The sequence below is a fragment of the Lytechinus variegatus genome, chromosome 15 (genome assembly GCF_018143015.1).
Source record: "Lytechinus variegatus isolate NC3 chromosome 15, Lvar_3.0, whole genome shotgun sequence".
NCBI lineage: Eukaryota > Metazoa > Echinodermata > Echinoidea > Temnopleuroida > Toxopneustidae > Lytechinus > Lytechinus variegatus.
In genome coordinates this window covers 30,263,497-30,280,800 of record NC_054754.1, presented here as the reverse complement: position 1 = coordinate 30,280,800, position 17,304 = coordinate 30,263,497, and the positions used below count along the sequence as shown (strand labels likewise).

The window sequence follows — 17,304 nt, the reverse complement described above, 5'->3', positions numbered from 1 at the left end:
ATTTTGAAGGGAGAACCTGGTATTGATGGAGGTCCTGGACCTGAGGGTACTCCTGGGTACAAGGTGAGTGTGTATTAACCTCTCAGCTCCTCGAACCTGATGGATACTGTATAAAGTCATTGGGAATTAAGATATTCAGTACTCATAGGGTTAACTGAATCAACCATTAATGATATTTTTAAAGTAAAAGATGGTAAAATCTTTATGTAGTCTTTAAGAGGTTTTCTCTAGGTTCATGTGCATTACACCTAGCCATAGAGTAATTAATGTTGATACAAGTATTGCCGAATGATCATACTGCCAGGTTATGATTCTTTCCACAATTCTTGAAGGTATTAGCTCTGATGCACTGCCACACAGGCTTTTTAAAGTTGGTTGTTATGATATAAATAAACTTTTTTTATGTAGTGCATATCACAGTGATAAAGCCAAGACTGTGTTTTAGAGAGCTTGAAGATGGAAAAAAAATATCTCTATTATATTATTGATTAGTAATACTGATATTTGTCTTCTTGGCCTAAATGACCAGAGTAGTAAATATGGAATTTTGAAATGTAATGTACATATCAAAGATTTGATGTAATTTCTTTCTTTCTAGGGTGAGAATGGTGATATAGGTCGTCCTGGCAGGCCTGGTGCATTGGGACTGAGAGTAAGTTACATGTCCATCAATATCTTGTAAACTTTGAATATTTATTGTGTATATTAGGGCTGCACGATAAGACAATAATATTGAAATGTTGTGATGTTGAAATTTCATTAAATTGATGATGTATCTCTTGACACCAGTGTTGTTTTAATTATTAAGGTTTTGATAGGTTCAAACAAGATATGTATCTCCCCTGAAATGCTTTCAGGTATTGTGATAAAATCATAATACTTTACATAATCCCCGTTACTCCAATTAAGGTCAAGGGAATGGGTCATGAAGATTTTTAACCCTTATCAATTATTACCCCTCATAGAGAGCAACAAGTTGATACCTATTTGATGTTCTTTGACAATTCATTGTTTTTACAGGAATTTAGAGACCAGTTTAGAGCATAAAAATTAGTTTAAGATAATTTTGTTGAAAAGATATATCTGAGGGATTGTGATACATTGATAGCACGTTATCTAATCAAATGAGGGAGATTGTTGCAGACTCTAAAATTTGTGTGAGATGATTTGCATTCGTCATGCAATTATATCGCGTAAACTTGTATTTTATCTTGTAACTCAATAATGCTGCTTTAACTATGTGAGAAGGAGGATGATGAAATTATGATGATGATGATGACAATGATGATGACGATGATGTTGATGATGACAATGATGACGACGATGTTGATGATGGTGATGATGATGTTGATGATGGTGATGATGATGATGATGATGATGATGATGATGATGATGATAATGATGTTGATGATGATGATGTTGATGATGATGATGATGAGTACGATGACTATGACGATGATGATGATTGATGATGAAGATGATGATGATGATGATCATGATGATGAAATGATGATGATGATGATGACAATGATGACGATGATGACGATGGTGATGATGATGATGATGGTGATGATGATGATGATGGTGATGATGGTGATGATGATGATGATGATGATGATGGTGATGATGATGATGATGGTGATGGTGATTGATGATGATGATGGTGATGATGATGATGATGATGATGATGATGCTGATGATGATGGTGATGATGATGATGGTGATGATGATGGTGATGATGATGGTGATGATGATGATGGTGATGATGATGATGATTACGATGACTATGATGATGATGATGATGAAGATGATGATGATGATGATGATGATGATGATGATGATGTTACAGCCAGAATGCTGATGATGCTTTTGATGGTAATGACGATGATGATGATGTAATATGCAAGATCATACAGGCCTATTGTGTACCTTAATTTGCAGGGTCGTAAAAGGGGTAGACCTGGAGAGCCTGGTGACAAAGGTAATAAAGGAAAACCTGGCAAACCTGGACCTTTTGGATACCCAGGAAGAATGGGTAATAGAGGCCCTTTGGTGAGTATAATGTGAAGGTTTGAAGGAGTAATAAAAGAGTTTCTGTTTTTGTCTCGCTAGCATAGCAGAGTGAGACTTTAGGCACTGCCACTTGTTATTTGATTATATTACATAGGTTATGCAGATTCGAATCAGTGATAGGTCAATACGCCATCACGTGACCATAGCTGCCAGGATTGCATTTGTTATATTCTAGGTTTTGATGTCACCTCAGGGAAGATACTGCGTTGTATTGTCAATTGCGGCATTATATTCACTAAGGTGATGTCATTCGCTGCATACAAGTTGCGTAACAAGGTAGTTTATTTGATTTACGCTCTAATGTTAACGTGTCGTTTGCGTGCTTAGTGTATTTTCAAAATAAAAATCTATTATGACGTAAATGGATCAGAGCTGTAGCAAGAATTTCGTAGTTGAGCCAGAATGATGAATGCAATCTCTGATGGTGAATCCACATATACTACTTAATATAACAGATATTGCCTGGTCTATCGTTTCAATAAATAACATTTCAACTCCCCTCCGAAGCTATATTTTTCCCTCAGCGCTGCGTGCTTCAGGCAAAATATAATCCATTGGGAAAAATATAACTCTGTCGGGGAAAGGAAATGTTATATTCAAACTCTAGGTAGGCAATATCTGTATAATATCAGAAATCCTATATATATCAACCCTATTGATTGTATTCTTTAATCATCATCTATAATTATTTATCATAAGCTTTAAACTGTCTACTTCCACATAATTTTTGTTGATTTTCATTGTATATTTCCTACCTTTGTCATTAAATAAGAAAAATAAACTGCTGCATTATTGTAGTGAGAGTTTCATAGAGACTTGTTTATGTGTTAAGTGCTATTTGTCATTATACTGAGTATTATTGTAATACCTATTACTGAATGTATAAGTTCATACTGTGCCTTTCATTGTCCTTGTCTTTTTCAGACAGGACTTTTTCTTTAAACTCAGTTATTAATAATAATAATCCGCTTTTATATAGCGCTTAATACATCGGAACGACGTGTCTAAGCGCTTCACAGATATATTATTACCCCAGTCATCGGATTCGATCAGGCATTCTCGCACACAATGTGTGCACATCCTCCACTCCCTGGGGAGTATTCCCGTCAGTCGCCAGTGAGGCGCACACTGTACTGGACAAGCTACAATGACTTTCACATCCTACCGGGTACCCATTTAGCACCTGGGTCGAGAGTGGCAAAGTGTGGATTAACGCCTTGCCAAAGGACGCGAGACCGCGGTGGGATTCAAACACACGACCCTCTGTTTTCAAGGCGAGAGTCAGAACCACTACACCACGGCTCCTCCACAATATTTAGACAAATATATTCTCACTTTGAATGGGAATAAATAAATTGAATTGAATGCATTCCAATTGGCAAGAACGTAAGATACAGTTTAAGGAAAAATGAAAGTACTGTACAGTCCTTATTCAGCAGATTGAATTGTATCATAACCCTGTATAGTTAAAGGCAAATGTTGATTTTTTTTCTTGGAGGCAGGGACTGCGAGGCTTTCGAGGTCGCCGTGGAGTTCAGGGACCACCAGGTGTCAAGGGGGAGAAAGGAGAGGTCGGAGAGGATGGGGCAAAAGGAGAAAAGGGAGACCAGGTAAAGCATAATAATACTAGTAATTTTACACTTTTATATAGCACCTAATTACATTGAAATGATGTTAATAATTGTTCTACAGATATATTATTACCCCATCGATCAGACTGGTGTTTTGCCTTCAGTGTGTGCACTTTCTTCACTTCCATTTCTGCATTTCAGTAGGAATAAGGCTATATGGTGTTGGACCAAAAATATAATCATTATCAGTGGGTATTAGACTGGTGACAGCTGATGGTAGGGACGAATAGAGAGATGGCAAAACTGATAGTTCATCAAACTTATTAGCCATAGTAATTTTCAATAGTCTGTGATTTAGAATTACTCTGGTAACAAATTAAACCAACAGGCAAGATCATTTAAATACATACAAGTGCTCATTCAGGTGTGGCTTTCAGAAAAGATCGACCAAGTTTGTGGGGTAGTAAACTTTTTGTTTGGGGGATTAATCAATGCCAACTGATATTTAAAAGCAAATATGCTTGAAGTGATACGATACCAGTCCATGCCAGATTGTTAATTTATGATCATTCTATTTGCAGGGCTTACAAGGTGTACCTGGTGAACGCGGTCCTAGAGGCGAGACAGATCCTGCGTTTGATGGAAATCCTGGTTCTCCTGGACCTGATGGATTCAAAGGAGAAAAGGTATTATTTTTATCTGCATTTGCGCTTAGTTTCTGTTTGTGTTATAAAACAAATTTAAGATAATTATGGGGATAAATTTCAATTATATCATCCTATTATCTCCACTCATAAAAAAACATAGTATTTAGATGAATTTTATGCGATTATTTTAATGTTTGATGTTGGTGAAATATATTTAAAATTGCAAAGGGTTAAACTAAATATGCGTTTATGTCAATTAAGCAAAGTATAATTTTTCATTCACTGGGCCAAACTGATTGTCAATATGCTATATTGTAATTTATATTTACAGAATATGTAGATGTGTCTGTAAAGATGTGATTTATGGCCCCTTGAATGGACACCTCCCTGGGAAACATTTAGCGGTACAATATCTTTGGGGATTTGCCTCTTAGGAATATTATCCTTCAGAAGACAAGTGCTCTGGTCAGAATCCAAATTGAGAAATTGTTCTCCCCAGAGAAATGTCCCGTCTGGAGATTTATGAATATGGTTATTCAACTTAAATGATGATTGATTAAGTCAAACCAAACATGCATTCTTAAATTCTGTTGCCTTTGTTATCCTTAGGGAAACATGGGTCGCCGTGGAGATCAAGGACCCCCGGGACCTCCCGGTCCATCCATACCTGGATCCAGGGGTTATAGAGGTGACAGAGGAGATCCTGGAGCCCAGGTAAGTTAATATATTCATCTCTTGATGACCTGTATTCATTAAGGAGTAAATAATCATCATAATACCTAGAAGAATATTCCAAATTACAGTACATGATACATTGTAAAAACATCTCCAAACATTTTAGAGATTCATTGCATCATGTATAAAGCAAAGTATGACATGGTTTGAATGCTAGTTTAAAGTGAAATTCCAGTAGTTGTGCACAGTAAACACTGATTTCATGAGAAAGTCTGTAAAACAAGGCATAATTGTCAGTATATTATCAGAGGATCTAGATCTAGTACAGTTACATTAACTGAACTTTGTGAAATCTTGAAATCTACGCTGAAAAATGTTCACCCCGAAGATCCCCAACACAGATAAGCGCACGTGGGACAATGTATAATTATTGCTTAGAGCGTCTGGCCCGATGCTCTACCCGAATCCTGTGCTTATTTTCTGATTTCTCAGCAATTACAAAATTTCTTCCAGAATCTTTTGGCACATGCTTTTTATTTATACAAACAAGACACTTTGGTGGTCATTTCATTGGATTCTGTACAAACTCATTTTGATATGGTTACCAAAACTAGCATTTACCTTTAACATCTATGATACAATGTTCTTTATAATTACCAGGTTTTCTTCATCCTGATTTCTATACATTTTCTGGGTGTCTTTTCCTGAACACGATTTTTGTATATTATTCTATTTTATATGTAGTGGATTTTGTAGTATATGATTTCTCCATATTTATTGGCATTCTGAAAAATGCACTGCACTTTTCATTTCAACAGTAATATTTTTGACAATTTTTAGAAGGTATATTTAGAAGATGGACTCTATATTTCTTTTAAATTTTGTATTGTAAGGCCGCTAAAGCATGATAAATTGAAAGGCGCTAAGTGAATGATATAGCTATGTAATATATGTTTTTGTTGTTGTTGTTTAGGGACCTCCAGGCTCACCAGGTAGACCAGGACCACCGGGCAAAAGAACAGGACCACCGGTAAACTCTTTTAACAAATATTTTATTTTGTTTATTTGAATTTGAAGTCAGATGATTTTTAAAGCTCTCACTTTAATTTGCAACTGATTCATTAGTCCTGATTCCTCTGTTTTTTTTCAATATTTTGAATTTTCAAAGTGAGAGGTTTTATCAGCGTTAAGTAACTTTGTTTCAGTCATTTAATTGAGCATGCAAAATTTTTAATTAATATCGAATCACAATTTGGAGGATAATAAACATTGAGAATTCCGAAAGTATAAAATAAACTGATCACAAAAAACTTTGGCCCATGTTGAAATCTATAATTAAATGTTCAATTCAATTTTTTTTTACTTACAATTAGTCATATTCACACTGATGACAGTCCGACTTCTCTTATCCAGCCTCCCCTTATCCGGATTTATTATCCGAAATGCACACTTGCCGAGATTTTTTTTCAATCTAGTACATGGGGAAATGAGATTTCAATCTAAACTAAAAATTCCTATGCAAACTCACTTTGATTACATGCATTTTCAAATATAGCCTACCTACAACCACATTTTTATGAAAATAATTACCCAAATCACCAAAAGAACTTAGACAGGAGAATTTTCCAGTAAATCAGAGCGCAGCGCAACCATTTTATCACATTCTCTTTTCTGGGAAAAAACAACACATGTCTCACTACCTAGTGCTTGGCCGGAAAGCGCCATCTATCATGTTTGAGCCTACAGTCATGGCTGAGTTTGTGATGCTCCCTGCTATGATCCAATTTTAAAACTTAGTTTCGAGTCATTCTCTTTCTTTTGAAATATGCTCGATGTATACCTCAATCATTTCAGCAGATAACTTATCAAAGAGTTTTGGTAACCAATCTCTTTCATTTCCGACACTGCAGTGAATACTGTCTGTGTAAGCCCACTACAATAGATTCCGTGTAGCTACCATAGGGGAGGCAGCAGTGTGTATTTAATATTGAGTCTCCCAGATCCGGATAAATCCCTTATGCGGATTGGTGCTGGTCCCAATGTGTCCAGATAAGAGAGGATGGACTGTATTATGTACTCGCATTTCAAGAACATATATAAAAAGTAAACAGAATATTGTATTATGAAAAGAAAGAGAGAAATATGATTTTTTTTCATTCGCAGGGTCCTCCTGGGCCTCCAGGGCCCCCAGGTCCACCAGGTCCACCAGGAACAGAAAAGGTATAATTGGTCCTAGAACTGAAATATATTACAAGTTATTCAATGAGGTCCCTCACCAACTCTTATCTATCAAAACCGAATTTTTCTATGTAATAACTTCTTTCAACAATTAATATCCTCCTTGTCAGATTACCCCACCGTTGGGAAAGCCCTGCCTCAATGGAGTAACTTTTAATTCTAAACCTGCCATCACATCCATGAGAATACACCAGCAGAAAAAATGTGTTTTTCCTATAAATAAAGTTCTAATTTATGATAGTATAATGACCATAAAAATGTTAGTTTATGTAGGTTGTGCAATTATTTTGTCTGTGTATACTTCATTATTTACCTTTTTTACTAATTGATTGTTTGGTTCTGGGACACAATTCATAAAAAAAAACCTTTGATCATTGTAGCAATATAGTAATGGAGGTCAGCAAGCAATCAACATCAAGATTCCATAACAGTTATCATAATGATAAAGTTACTATTTTTAGGTCTTTTCAAAACACACCCCTGATGTTGAACTGAATTAATGATTTCATTCCAGGGTGTTAGAGGTGACCCAGGGCCACCTACTCCAGGCCCTCAGGGTCCTAAAGGTCAACAAGGTCCAAAGGGAGAAACTGGTATCAGAGGTATCAAGGGAGAAAAGGTAAGGTTGGGAATGTATTTTTCCTCATTCAATGGATTTTATTTTATTTGGCAAATATTGCAAGAACAATATGTGTTTATTTGTGAAGGTTATTTGCAACATAATTACTATTATCATTATCATGCCACAACATTTTTTGATAATGCTATTCACTTTGATCCTTTGCCTCACACACATATTCACACACATTGTGCTGCACTCGACCCAGGTGAGGTGAATGGGTACCCGGTAGGATTTATTCCTTGAACGCTTTAGCGCCTATTAATATGGCGGCTTAGCTACAGCCGGGGTAATAATATGATACCAAGTATCAAAGCACAGTTGAGTACATGCACATAGTAACTGCGCTTTATAAATTGACATATTATTATTATTATTCTCCCAATTTCCTAAAGCATGAGTGATCTAAATAAGTATAAAGGATTTTCTTGGACCTAATCATGACCGTAGTTTGCTTGATTGTGCTCTATATAGCAACCCTTCTAATCTTTCAGTACTTGTCACTCATGACAAGTGCTTCTTTGTCAAATTACAACACCGTTAATGTGGGCAGAAATGTAAATAAGTTATACTCTAGATAAGTAATACTTTAAAAGAATGTAATACTTGTTCCTCTTTCTGTATTCAGGGTTACCAGAGTAATGCAGGACCCAGAGGTAAACCTGGAAGAAATGGTCAAAGGGTAGGTTTAATTCGTTCTTAGCCAATCAGGTGCAAGTATTTCTGTAGCTGTAACAGTTGTCAGTGACTCTTTGTTTTATGACAAGCTCCCCTGATATGATTAAATTTGCATCCCAATCATTTGAAACTTGTTATCATTAATGATGAATACTTTAACTTTGCAAATTGTGAATTATATACCTCTTTTTTGTCCCCTGTGTCTGTATGATTGTAAAAATGGATCCAGAGTATTTCCATAAAGACATTTGGACCCTATGTTGCAGTAGGTATCAGCTTACGATTAATTTAATTCTTTTTTTTATTTTTAAGGATTACTAGTTACTCGTATTTTGTACATTGATTTTATGGTGTCTCCCAGGCCTTCAGAAGTAAATAATACAAGTATAGCACTTGATCCTTAACAAAGTTAGGCTTTAAGTAAAAGGTAAAAATTTGATTTATATCTTGGAGTGTTTTATAATATTTCATTTTTGCTTAATCATCACTTTTAGGGACCCAAAGGATATAAGGGTTCCACTGGACAAAAAGGAAGAAGGGTGAGTTGTGAAACTGGCTGCTCTTTTTCAGGTCTTGCATGTTTGCCTGAATTGTTCAACATCCTTGATGACATGTTCTAGATTTTTAAGAAAATGGAAGAGTTCAAATGACAGTAATGTACATGTATTTTCAAATGAATATTCTTGGATACTTACCTTTAAAAATGAGATGTCAATTGTTTCCATTCACTTTTATTATGATTGACAACTTTATTTATAACCATTAGAGGATTTTTTCAGAGAAAAGGCAGTTCCAGTTTGCAATGGCTTTACTGCTCTGTTAGTAACCGCAATAGAGAGGGCTATAGTCTTTGACTACTTTTTATCAATGGGCAATTCCATAAAATATTTATGCCGACCCCATATATGTGGGACCTTCATGAAGTTTTCTGTCTCTGATTTCTGGTTCTTGTGACAGTAATGTTCTCAAAGTAAAACTTGAAAAAAATAGGGGCTGGACGTGCAAAAAAAAGGTTGATCATTTTATGGAATTGTTGTGAAGTATTGCCATAATCTTTGTATGTTTCTCTCTGTTCCCACCTCTTTCTGCCTCTGTCCTTCTCTATCTCAGGGTCCTCCTGGCCCCCCTGGTCCACCGGGTCCACCTGCTCCTACTCGTCCTCCTCCAACATTGGTGAGTGATTCCTTTTCTGTTGACCTGATGGACTACCCATTTCTATATAACTTGTATGCTATTAATACTGGAATCATCCGATTTGTCAAGACATTTATCCTTTTCTCCATTATGGTAGTATACAGCTTCTAAATCTTTAGAAGCATTTATTGAGGTACCAGTCATTTCAGAATCTTTACTACCATCCCACTGCTGCCACATTAACTAAGGCAATGCAACAAAACTGTTTGGGTAATTTAGAAAAACAATTGCAAAAGCTCAATTGGGAACTAACTGAACAAGGCAGTAAATATTTTTACCTGTTTTGCAGTGGTGCTCATTCAGTATTGCCATGAATACACCTACCATTAGTAATAATTATTTGAAGCATAGTAGAATCAATCCAATGTGATTATATAATATGCCATCAAGTGATATTTATCTTATCCCTTAGTGGTTGCGTGGAAGGTTCAAGTGTTTTTCTAGAAGTTAGCAAGAAGTCAATTGTCGTGGTCTTTGAAGATCTGTTTGGTCATCTGCATATGCATATAGCCAAAGTGACCTTCACATTCATCACATTTTCATTCTTATTCTCCTATAAGCCTCCAACCACTACAGAAGCAACAACAACTAAAAAGAAACGACGCACCACCACAACAACTCTACCACCTACAACAACTCTACCCACAACTCCACCCACAACAACGAGAGAAACAACCACAACAAAGAGGAGAAAGAAGAAAAAGAAAACCACCACAACCACTGTTGCCCCTACAACAATATTCCTCACAACGTTACCCCCTACCACCACCCCAGCCCCTACCACCACCCCTCCACCAACTACTCCTGAACCTACACCCACCCCTGAAGTAATTACTGATATAATACGAGAGATAGAGGAAGAGATAGAACCTCCAAGGGGTACCAGGAATGCACCGGCTGTATCCTGCAAAGAAATCTTCATGGATTATCCTGATTCAGAAGATGGTAAATCATTTTCATCTCTGTCAAACCCTCACACAATATTTGTTTATGATTTAATCTATCTTTTTCTTTTCTTTCTTTCCTTCTTTCTTTCCTTCTTTCTTTCCTTCCTTCTTTCTTTCTCTTTCTCTCCCTCGACTCTTCTCTTCCTCTCTGTCTTTCTCATATCTCTTGCTCTCCACCTCCTTTTTTAAATTTTTGTTATATATTCCTCCTCTCCACCCCTCTCTTTCTCTTTCCACTCTTGTTTTATATTCCTGATGTAATCACTTTTCAGAGCTGCTTAGTCTCAATGATTATCAGAATGATTCTGGCACAAATAAATGTTCCAATTTCTAGTGTCTCCTTGATTTGTTCATTCTTGCCTCCTTTGAACTATGTAATGTATGGATCAATATCACCCTGATTTGAAGCAAATTCTCCCTGAAGGCTACTTAAGTTAGTAGCTTTCTGCACTTTTTCATTTTTTATCAACTTCATTATTTTTTAATGCTATGGTTTAATTCTTTCTGTTATAATGAAACATATATGATGTCTGTTACAGGTTTATACTGGTTAGATACAAATGGAGGGGCACCAAACGATAAATTCCAAGCCAACTGTAAATTTGCCCAAGGTGGGCTGACATGCCTTAACGCCACAGCTGCATCTTCAGTGAGTTTAATTAATCTGTATTTGTTTACTCTTGCGTTTCATCATCAGACAAATAAATATTTATTAGTGAAAAAATATGAAGAGAAATCCCAAAACTTTAACATGTTTTAATGTATTGTTTTTCTTCATTTTCTTTTACCTATCATTCGATAAACAATTGAATAAAGGAATATAAGAAATACCAAAGTCCATGAAAGTTCATCCTGAATAAGTCAAGAAGAAAAGCGGAATGATTTTTGTGTATGTTCAGTGAGGATTTGGTCAATTTTTCACTAATTTTAGGCAGTTTTGGATGGAATTCCCTAATGTGAGTTATACACAAGATAGGCTCCTCTTTAAGCAACAATATCACATGATTGACTCGATTTGGTTAAGTTTTTGTACTAATTATCTACAGACGTCTTACTTCTTCTTAAGTAAAATTCTTCAACTTTTTTACTGATCAATTTCAGATATTTTGAACTGCAAGAGGTATATTATCATAATTCAAATATTTTCATGATTTTTTGTCTTAATCTTATTTCCTTAAGGCATTTATCTCATGAACTTTGGCATTTTGTATTTCTAGGAGTCTTTCTTTTTCTTCAGTTTCATGCATTTTCTTGCTTTTCAACTAATCGTTTCAGATAAAAAATATTGATGAAGAAAATATCAAGTTTTATTAATGCATCAAGTCTGTGTCCATAGGTGGATTGTGATCATCTTAGGTGTCAGTTTCTGTCTTCAATTATTATCTTGTTCATCTTATAATTTCAGAGAGAAGCTTCCAATTGGGCTAGGTCTCCAGGAAGAGATTGGTTTTCAGATTGGAGTGAAGGTTTTGAGATAGAATATGAAGCCAATGTTGTTCAGCTTAGGTTCTTACATATGAAAAGTAATACAGCAACACAATTGTAAGTGGTGAAGCAGAACGCTCAAATGTTTGTTTTTTAGTATTCATTCTTTGCTAGTGAATTTACATTAATTTTTGTAAGAGGTTTTCTTGCTCAATTAGTTTTTTTTTTTTTTGGGGGGGGGCGGGCAAAGTTAGTATTGTTCTGAAACAGAATTGAATTCATGTGTTCTTTACAAGATAGAGAGGTGGATTTATGTCACATTTTAATTTTTGTCAGTGTCTTCGTAGATAATAGGAAAGGCATATATACAATGCAGACTATCTTGCAATATAGGTGCACATGAAAATATGAAAGTTACATGAAATAGACAGAATGATTGATGAATCAAGGGATACATACGAAAGATGGATGGATAAATCTACTACACAATGTTTCCATCTGCTCTCAAGACAGTGTCTTTGATCAAAAGGTCAAACATTGACATGTCCTCAAGTATATCACAACCAAACCGTAATCATATATCTTCATAATGATTATGGCAGGAGCAGAAATCTTTCCCAAATGGTAGGGGGGACAAGAGGCTGGAAAATCTGACAAGCAAAAAACAAACACAAAAAAAAGGTTATCACCCCAAATTTCAGGTAATTTTGATGAAAATAAATTTGACAAGCAAAAAAAAAACAAAGGTGATCATTCCAAAACTAAGGTCATCTCATCCTAAAATACATCTTTTATTACGATTTTGAATGATGAATTTCTTACCATCATAACAGACCAGAAATAGTAGGGGGACATTTGATATTGTGTCCCCCTATTATTTTGAGTAGGGGGGACACGTCCCCCCTGGGATTTCCGCTCATGGGCAGGAGGATATTTTTACAGATGAAAATACCTGGTCCTATATGGAAACAGTAGTGACTGATTCATCTTCATTTATCCATTGATTTCAGATTCACATTCAACTGTCTGAGAGTTGCTGCATACTACAATGAAAAGACTCGTAACTATGATAGCTCAATACGGTTCAAAGGTTATAATGAAGACATCATAGAATATGGTATGCCGGGATATGTCGTACCAAAAGATGGATGTAAGGTAAGATTTCAAAGTAACTTCTTCTTCAACAATACTGCAAACTTTCATTATTTCAATGATGTTTCCCACAATTAATGAAATATAACAATTATTTAGAAGATTATCTGTTAAATATATGAAAAAAGGTTAGAATTGCTATCAATGTTGAGTTATAAGCTCTTTTGTTATAACCTACTAAAATCCTACCTAATGGCTGAGAAAAGAAAATCGTCAAAAAATGTTTATTGTTTGATTATTATAATTTCCATGAAAAATGAATCGGGGCATGATTATGATTACATCTTCTTAGTTTAAGGCATTTTTATTGGAGGTCCGCGCAAGCTGTCACTTTGAGCTGGTGTCCTGCCTAATGTCATTCTGCTTCATAACCTTTTAACTTCAGCATACACAAAACAGTGCTAATTGCAGGGATCCTGCTCTGAAAAGATACTGAATTTTTTGTGAAGGTATGCTGCATAAATTTCTTTGAGGGGACCGGACATAGAGTAGGCCTATGAGATCAGATTTATAAACAATTGCAAAAAAGCGAAGTTAGCGAGCAAAAGTTTTTTACCTTATTGATACAAAAATCTAATTTTGTTAACATTTTTGCCATGATATTCAGAAAATGATATCATCTTTTCCATTTCGTTCCATTTTCATCCATATTCATGGTCATGAAACTATTTGGGGTCCATGCCTACCCCCCCCGCCCCCATGATCTGTATGCCAGTGTGGTGTAAGGTCCGTGATGGATCGTATTGATTTGTGTGCTTGTTTACTATAATTTCCTTTGTTTTATCATTGCAGTCAATATTCAAAAAGCAGAAGAAGTCTATTTTCACACTGACTTCGAGTGATCCATCACAGTTACCGGTCAAAGACTTTGCTCCCCGTGGTTACACAGGACGTGGACAAAGATTTGGTTTTACCGTGGGACCGGTATGTTTCTTATGAGCAAGGTCAATAATCCACTGGACAAAACTTGAACACGTGACTTTCTTTAGAGACAGAATTTGTTTGACCAGAGTTTTGAGATGGATGTTATTGGTGTCCTCAAGAGGAACAATCTCTGGTCCTAGACCTTTGCCAAAGGACTTCCTGCTGACTTTATACCTCATGATTGACTTATGTTTGTTTTTAGAGGAGTGATGTCACCAAATGGTCAAAAGAAAAATTGATTATTTTCATCAGGATAAAAGTTCGACTTAGCTTTTTGAATAAGGTGCTTGATTTTTTTATTCTGTTATTTCTTGTAACATTAAGATTTGTAGTTTTCAGATCTTAGTTGTTGATATTCTTTTAATTGAAAAGTTTCAAGGCACTTGTGTATTTCCATTGTCAGAGATGTAGTGTAAATGTGTTTGAATGAGATTGTTTTTCTCATTCTCTGTAGTATATATGATGCTGACTGTCATCAACTCAAACCCCCACTTCTTTCTTTGTTCTGCAGGGTAAAATACAAAGAAATAATATTTTATCATCATGTCAAGCTCTATTTGTGAATATGCACATGAAATATATGAGTATCCTTGGCTATGTGAAATGAAGCATTACTAATGACCACTTTGTGGGTTCAATGAATAATTGTTCTATTTGGGGAAACTGCATTTGAACTATTTTGGCAACCGGCAATAAACTCATTCATATTTCAATATCAGGTTTCATTAATTCTTTAAAAAACATATTTTTACATTTTTTACTGTTTAAACAACCTCATATCTCAGTATCATGTTCCATATATTTTTAAGCCAATGCAAGAGTCAATGATTGTACATGTATACTGTTCACTTCAGGGCGGGTCATCACAGGGGTGCTTATAGAAACAGAAAAATGAGAGCTAACTGTTATAAGTTTTGTAAAAGTCCACCAGAGAATAACAGAGAGCTGTGGATTTTGTAAAGTCATAATTATGTAGCATCATGTATGATGCTACAATGTATAAAATCCATATAGTGCAATTTAGCCAAAGCATTAAACAATACGTTTACTTTTGCATTCTACATGAATCAGACATGTCATTTCATATTAACACCTATATGAGTATTAAATGATGTTGGTCATCAACTATGAAATTTTTATTGCATGACAAGTAGCGCGTGCATGTGACATCCAAAACAAAACTTTTCAAATCCACAACTTTCTTATTCTTTGGATTTCCGTCAAGCTTTCATTTCTGGATGGTTCTCTCATTTCAGTCCATTGTAATGTCAGAGTAGACATCCCCTTTCAGTTTAGAACTGGAATTAAAGGTCAAGTTAACCCCCAACAAATATTTGATTTAAATAAAAGCAGAAAAGTCAAACAGGCATAGTACTGAATATTTCATCAAAATGGGATGTAAAATAAGAAATTCATGACATTTTTCTAGTTTAGTTTAATTTCACAAAACAGTTACATGCACATCCTGGTCAGTATGCAAATGAGGGGCTGATGACATCACACGCTCAATATTTCCTCTGTATTTCATTTTAATCATTTTTATATGAAACAGAGATTTATTCCTCCTGAACATGTGGAATTACCATCACTCTAATATTTTGTGGTTCATTCAAGTTGGTCTTTGTTGCCAAATCTGTAAAAGTTGAAATATTGTATAATTCAAGCATTAAAAAACAAAATAGTGAGTGACAGACGGCATCAACTCTTATTTTCCTTGTCACTGAGTAGTGCATATAACTTTTGGTGTGAAAAACAAGCAAAATTTTAAAACGTCATAATTTCTTATTTCACATCCAAATTCGATGAAATTTTCAGCACTATGTTTATTTTTCTCTTTTGATTCAAATCAACATTTTTCTAGGGTGGACTTGACCTTCAAGACATCTCTCTGCCAATCATAAACAATATTCATTGCATTCAATAGAAGTATTTTATATGCTTACCAATGGTGTATATTATTAAGCAAAATCAATTTTTATCTGAGAAGTTTAATTTTCTCTCAGTGTCATTTTTTTTTTATTATCAGAGCAGATATCTTGATTAGAGATGATTATAGAATTAAGAAATGTAAATTACCGGATATCAACATAATTAACTCTCAAACAATCATGAGTGTCAATAATTCTAAGCACTGTAAAACACAAGAGTAGAAAACAGAACTGTTTGTATGGTGTTTTCTTCATGAAATGTTTTGTTAATTCTTGGGTAATTTCCACTAATTCAACTGTTAACCACTTCCTTTTCCATTTACACTACAGGATGTTTTTTCTCCTAACTTTTCACCGCCTTCTTTCACTTTTATTTATCTTTTGGAAAAGTCTCCCAATTTTTTAGTGTACTAGTATTACTCATTTGCATGAGGCTGAAGTTTTATTTGTCTTCAATATTTTTTTATCAAAAAGCCTATTTTAGTTCATCTTCCATGTTTACAAACTAATATTAAGTATGGCATTAAGAAATAGTGCTCTTTACATGATAATTCTGAACATCCTGTGGATCTGTTGACGTTGTAATACCTCACTTTAAAAAAAATCATGATTTTGTTGCAAAATCAAGCACATGATTATTTCAGGAAAGATGACGGGTTTCATTTTCAAAAGCTTTCTTTATCTTTCACAAAAACCTTCACCGCTAGAGTTTTTAATCCAGGCAGCAGGACTTTGAAATCTCAGATTTATTATTATTTCTTTCTTCCTCCATTATTTCATGTAAAAAAAACTGTATTGGTCATTATCTACATGTTTTAGCAGGTTTCTAAGAGTTTGTTTAAATTTTGTGGTTTTTAACTATCCAAATATCATGACCCAATCCTAACGTCAATATCATCACTTCCTGATGAGTTATTTCACTGTTAAGTCAATATAGTTATATTCCAAGATATTGAATGCCTTTTTAGAAAAAAGGAAGTAGTATTCGTATAACCTTTGCCCTTTCAAAATTCCCCAAGCAGTCATTACAAATGAATGCTGGACTGTCCTGTCTGTATAGGCGAGATGTTATGTAGAAATTTACCAGCATGTACAGTTTTGGTTTTTGTTTTCGTCTTCCATTAGAGGATTATTCCTTAGCATGATTCTTTCTTAATCTCTGGTCTCTCAATATTTGTAATTACCCAGAAACCCTTTAACAAATATATGCAAGAAATGTGAAGGAGTGCATAA

At 35.0% G+C, this 17,304-nt stretch overlaps 1 protein-coding gene across 1 annotated transcript in view; it reads left to right on the top strand.

The window, feature by feature from the left end:
• LOC121428430 (collagen alpha-1(I) chain-like) overlaps positions 1 to 15,512 on the top strand; it is a 61,728-nt gene extending 46,216 nt beyond the window's left edge. Inside the window, exons 31-47 of the mRNA XM_041625031.1 lie at positions 10 to 63; positions 599 to 652; positions 1,942 to 2,052; positions 3,576 to 3,683; positions 4,226 to 4,330; positions 4,901 to 5,005; positions 5,940 to 5,996; positions 7,130 to 7,186; positions 7,719 to 7,823; positions 8,452 to 8,505; positions 8,996 to 9,040; positions 9,612 to 9,674; positions 10,256 to 10,640; positions 11,182 to 11,291; positions 12,048 to 12,184; positions 13,078 to 13,222; positions 14,012 to 15,512. Of these exons, the coding sequence (XP_041480965.1) occupies positions 10 to 63; positions 599 to 652; positions 1,942 to 2,052; positions 3,576 to 3,683; positions 4,226 to 4,330; positions 4,901 to 5,005; positions 5,940 to 5,996; positions 7,130 to 7,186; positions 7,719 to 7,823; positions 8,452 to 8,505; positions 8,996 to 9,040; positions 9,612 to 9,674; positions 10,256 to 10,640; positions 11,182 to 11,291; positions 12,048 to 12,184; positions 13,078 to 13,222; positions 14,012 to 14,158 (1,842 nt within the window). The 3' untranslated portion in view covers positions 14,159 to 15,512. The remainder of the gene's footprint in view (positions 1 to 9; positions 64 to 598; positions 653 to 1,941; positions 2,053 to 3,575; positions 3,684 to 4,225; positions 4,331 to 4,900; positions 5,006 to 5,939; positions 5,997 to 7,129; positions 7,187 to 7,718; positions 7,824 to 8,451; positions 8,506 to 8,995; positions 9,041 to 9,611; positions 9,675 to 10,255; positions 10,641 to 11,181; positions 11,292 to 12,047; positions 12,185 to 13,077; positions 13,223 to 14,011) is intronic.
• The last annotated feature ends 1,792 nt before the right edge of the window (positions 15,513 to 17,304 follow it).